A 5,052-nucleotide genomic window follows, 5' to 3' on the forward strand; every position below is an offset into this window, starting at 1 on the left:
ATTTCCAAATAGAAAAGAGTTATTTTAAATAGTAAAATTATTTCAAAATTTTACTGTTTTTGCTGTATTTTGGATCAAATAAATGCAGGCTTGGTGAGCAGAAGAGAATTCTTAATTTTTTTTTAAAAACAAACTTTTGACTGGTATGTTAGGAGATATTAATAATTAATAAGGTGAGTCTGAGATGTTTATTTGACAGTGATTTCACATTTCTTGTTTGTATGAAGGCTAAATACAAATAAAAGGTGAACATTAATTTATTTGTGCCGATTTTTTTCTCTAAAGTATTATATGGTTTTATATGAGGTGTCATAGACAAATACATTTTTCATAAGTTTGTGTGCACAGACATCTGTTGTGGGCGTTCTTGGCAGTTTTTACAAGGCTTTTTAAAATAGTGTTCATATCGATATCGGAATTATATCGTATCGATCGAAATTAAGAAATATATCATGATATAAATTTTGGCCATATCGTCCAGCCTTACTCTAGGCATGACGAAGCAAATATTTTGCTTTTGGAAGGCCAAACAAAGTAGTTCTGCTTTCACAACGAAACACGGTGTGACTCTTAACTTTTATAAAGAATATCTCTTTGGATTTGAGGCTTTAGTCTTTGCAACTTTACAGATCTTCTTTATGCACCAAGAGCTTGTAACACTCCAAAGAGAAAGAAAAATTTTTAATCGCATCATATGACCCCTTTAAGATTCACACCACACTTTTGATTTATTCATCCAAAACTCTCCAAATTCCATGACAATGCACATTATACAGTAAACTGCATTTTTATGACTCGATTCCATGATTCCATCTGCATTTTCCGTATCAAGGAAATCATAGGGCTCTACCAGGATCTTGTCGACTCGTCGCAACAGGCAGTCTCGGTCTGGTTTTCTCATCACACACTCAATGAAAGCAGTCAGACAATACGGCCCATAAAGGCTATTCTGACCACCCACAGTTCAGACACACATTCTCTTTTAAGGTTTCAGTTGTAAACCATTCACTTAAAGGGATAGTTCACCCAAAAATGAAATTTACCCGATGATTTACTCACTCTCAAGCCATCCTAGGTGTATATCACTTTCTTCTTTCAGACGAATACAATCAGAGTTATATTTAAAAATGTCCTGGCTCTTACAGTACTGAGCCATAAAATTACATGATTTACAGTTCAGATACAGGTTTTCACAAAAAACAAAAATCTTATACAACAGCCTTTCAGCCTTTAGACCATTTTTATGAAAAGGGATAAATCAAGCAAATAAATTGTCAATTTAAAACGTATACATTTTACTGTCTTAATTGTTTAGATTTTTAGAAGGCACATTAACTTCTTTCTCATTTACAACTCTATGTGTTTGCTGCGTAAAAACATGAGTTGATATTTGCATTGATCTGACCAATAACAGCAAGAAAGGCTTGATGGAAATGCAAATTAATTCTCTGCCACGAGGTGGCGCTTTAGGAGCGCTGAAATATTTCAGTTTCCCCAGTAACGACTGTACACAAAAGCAGCTCCGCGCTCATAAACGAAATTAAAATGCCAGTGACACATTTCTGAGGACAGTCCTTCAGATACATTCAAATAAAGACATCCGCGCCACGTTTTGACTTGAAACGTGCAGCGCTCATATTTATTCAATGACATCATTGCCTTTTGAAGTTTAATCCAGCCGTATCGCGACTCTCGTCTTTCCGTCCCCAACTGTAAGACCTCTTGAAATTATAATTAAGACAGTTCTTATACCATTTAACGTATTTAAAACTTTTTATGGCCTTAAGTTTGATACAACTCACTTTTTAAATAATACTTGATTATCATATTATAATGATTGACTGACTGATGTTAAGAGTGTACTTTCAGATATATAACTGTGCCATTTTACAAATACACATATACTATATATATATATATATATATATATATATATATATATCAGTCTGGCAAGTAAACTAAAAAAATGTACTAGCCAATGGCGATTCAATTGACAAGGTGTCCGTAGAGGGTTGCAGGACCAAAATAGATACAAAAAAGAGGCAAATCCTAGCTGTTTTCATGTCTAGTTCTGCCTTAAAATCCTGAATAAAGTAACCTAACCTAACCTAACCTGATTTCTTCCATTTTGATGTAGGATGAAATCCATGGGATTCAGGAGGAAATTCGACTGTATGAGGCTTCAGGACTAGCCATGGAATAAAACACACAGTCACATGTGAACGGACAGAACCGATTCAAGCAGTAGCTTAGATAGAAGTATGGGATGGGAACAAAGATGATGGGAATAAAGGAGGAATTCTTCTTACTGAACAAGAGTCCAACAGGGTCTTCAGCCACACCAGAGATCTAACTTACAGATGATCATGCTGTGTGTTGCTATAGGACACATTTCTTTTTGTACACTTCTTCTGTATAAAGGCTGAGGTTTCATTCAAGATGTTATGCTGCCTAAAAGTAAAGGTAAAAGCAGGTCATCTACATGCAACATCTTAAATATGAACTTAAGATGCATGAAATCAAAATTGGCTCTATGGACTTTGTTAGCACTCAAATTACTAGTCTTGTGATGAATGAATAATCCATGCAAGTAAACCCAGAGAAAAAAAAAAGTGTTCTTCAGTCAGTCAAATTCTGAAAATGTGCTTCCTCTCTGTTTGAGAACCAGATAATCAAGATGTTCAGGGTACTTGATCATGACAGACAGGTGTGTAGGAACTGAAGTCTGCAGAACAGTACAGAGTTTATGCTGCGTTCATGCCATATCGTATTAACCGTAGGCTCGAGATGACAACACGTGACTTTCTATTTGGAGCTGTTCACGTCCTCGACTCTGTGTTTCTATAGCACCACTATCAACGCCTAAATGAATCTGCCGTGGTCAGGTGGTAGCTACAAGTAGGAGCTCCCAGAAAAGTCCCATCCAGTGTTGCCAATTTAGCAATTTTGTTGCTAAATTTAGCAACTTTTCAGACTACTCTAGCAACTTTTTCTTCCAAAAGCACCTAGGAAAAAATTTAGCTATTTTTACATTTTATTTGGCTACTTTTAGCAACTTTTGATAAGTGGCTCAAACAATAAAAAAATGAGAGTACACTTACTGTTGTTGTTTAGAGTATATATATATATCCAGTAATCTGCAAGAAATCACATTTTAAAATGTGAACAAACCAGCAAACTAGTACTGATTTATGTGTTATTACATTAGTGGGCTAGTGATTGCATTCAGTTGATTTGAATAGTAAGGGACAGCAGCTACATCACTCAAAGATGGATGAAGTGATTATGGATCAGATCATGTATGTTGCTCATCAAGCGGTGTCTTGGGTCGCATCTGTTGCCATCATATTTGGAGGGGTTGTGCCATACATCCCTCAGTACAGGGACATCCGCAGGACCCAGAGTGCTGAGGGATTCTCCACATACGTGTGCCTGGTGCTGCTGGTTGCCAACATATTAAGAATACTGTTTAGGTGAGTTCTCATATCTCCACCATCATGTCTGGAGACACTACACCTGCTGCAAGACAGCTAAATGAAGGAACGATATAAACACATGGCACGCAATATCATGATTAATCGCATCCAAAATTAAAGATTTGTTTGCATAATATATGTGTGTACTGTGTATATTTATTATGTAAATATATAAAAACACACACATACAGTATATATTTTGAAAATATTTACATGTATTTACATGTTTATATTTATATTCTGAAAGATATTTAATTTAATACTTTCAGATATTAAATAAATAAAATGAAGTGGCTAAATGGAAGAACTGCTCGAAGTTCCAAGTGAAATACTATATTTTATATTTATATAATTTATTATTTATATATATATATATATATATATTTATGTATGTGTGTATATATATATTTATAAAATTATATTTAAGTGGCTAAATGGGAGAACTGCAGTTAATCATTTGTTTTATTTGTGCACTTATAATGATGATAATAATAATATAATAATAATACTAAAATTAAGAAATCATTCAAATGGTTTTTAAAGATTCTTATCATTGAATTCATCCACTCATAACTCATCCACAAACAGTCTTACCAATTACACTAGTTTTAGGTACAAGCTTACTTGTATGCATAGAACTGCAGTTGTTTTATTTGTGCACTTATAATGATGATAATAATAATATAATAATAATACTAAAATTAAGAAATCATTAAATCATTCTCATTTCTCTTGCACCATTTACATTTAATGTTGCAATATTCACTTCACTCATTTTTAGAAAAGAAGAGGAAAACAAGAACCATAGCAGCACTCCACACACACCAACCACATCAATAGCCAAGCTATTAGGCTTTCTCAGACTCTTCATTAGCATTGTCAGAAGTGAATTTTCTCACTATCTTCTTTAATCGATATACCTCTTTGTTGGTAAACAACCCCTCCGACATAAAAGATCTAGTTTTACCAACAAACTGCTTAACCTCAGGAAAATACTCTTCATCACGCACCCTTCTCTTATTTTTTGTGGCTCTGAGAAAGAGCATAATGTCATCCACTTCATAACTTCGGCTGGAAAAGTCACTCTGAGATAAACTGACGCTGGAATCGGAAGACTCACTGCCACTTTCCATTCCGTCCTCACCATAAACATCCTCTACACCTGCTTTCTTAGCCTTAACGGCTTGAAAATCGCCAGATTTTTTCCTTTTAGATGGAACTTTAAATTCACTTTGCCCTGTCTCCATTTCAATGCCATCACACAACAAATTGGGCTGCAAAATGTTGACCGCGCTATCGCTTTGTTTCTTGTCCGTTTTAATAGTGGACTTACAAGACTGAACATTCAAGGTTTCAGAACTAGCCGGTGCATTTACCTCATCCTCATTACTAGCCGGTGTATTTACCTCATCCGCATTACTAGCCGGTGCATTTACCTCATCCACATTACTAGCCGGTGTATTTACATCATCCGCATTACTAGCCGATGTATTTACCTCATCCGCATTACTAACTGCTGTATTTACCTCATCTGCATTACTAGCCGGTGTATTTACCTCATCCGCATTACTAGCCG

The 5,052-nt window shown here is 35.1% G+C and overlaps 1 protein-coding gene across 2 annotated transcripts in view; it reads left to right on the forward strand.

The window, feature by feature from the left end:
• Nucleotides 1–3,095: 3,095 nt before the first annotated feature.
• Nucleotides 3,096–5,052, forward strand: part of slc66a2 (solute carrier family 66 member 2) — a 53,053-nt gene continuing 51,096 nt past the window's right edge. For both annotated transcript variants that reach the window (XM_016231303.1, XM_016231304.1), the window contains exon 1: nucleotides 3,096–3,473. In XM_016231303.1, coding sequence (XP_016086789.1) covers nucleotides 3,271–3,473 — 203 coding nt within the window. In that variant the 5' untranslated portion in view covers nucleotides 3,096–3,270. The remainder of the gene's footprint in view (nucleotides 3,474–5,052) is intronic.

The sequence above is a fragment of the Sinocyclocheilus grahami genome, unplaced genomic scaffold (assembly GCF_001515645.1).
Source record: "Sinocyclocheilus grahami isolate Dianchi unplaced genomic scaffold, SAMN03320097.WGS_v1.1 scaffold387.1, whole genome shotgun sequence".
Taxonomy (NCBI): domain Eukaryota; kingdom Metazoa; phylum Chordata; class Actinopteri; order Cypriniformes; family Cyprinidae; genus Sinocyclocheilus; species Sinocyclocheilus grahami.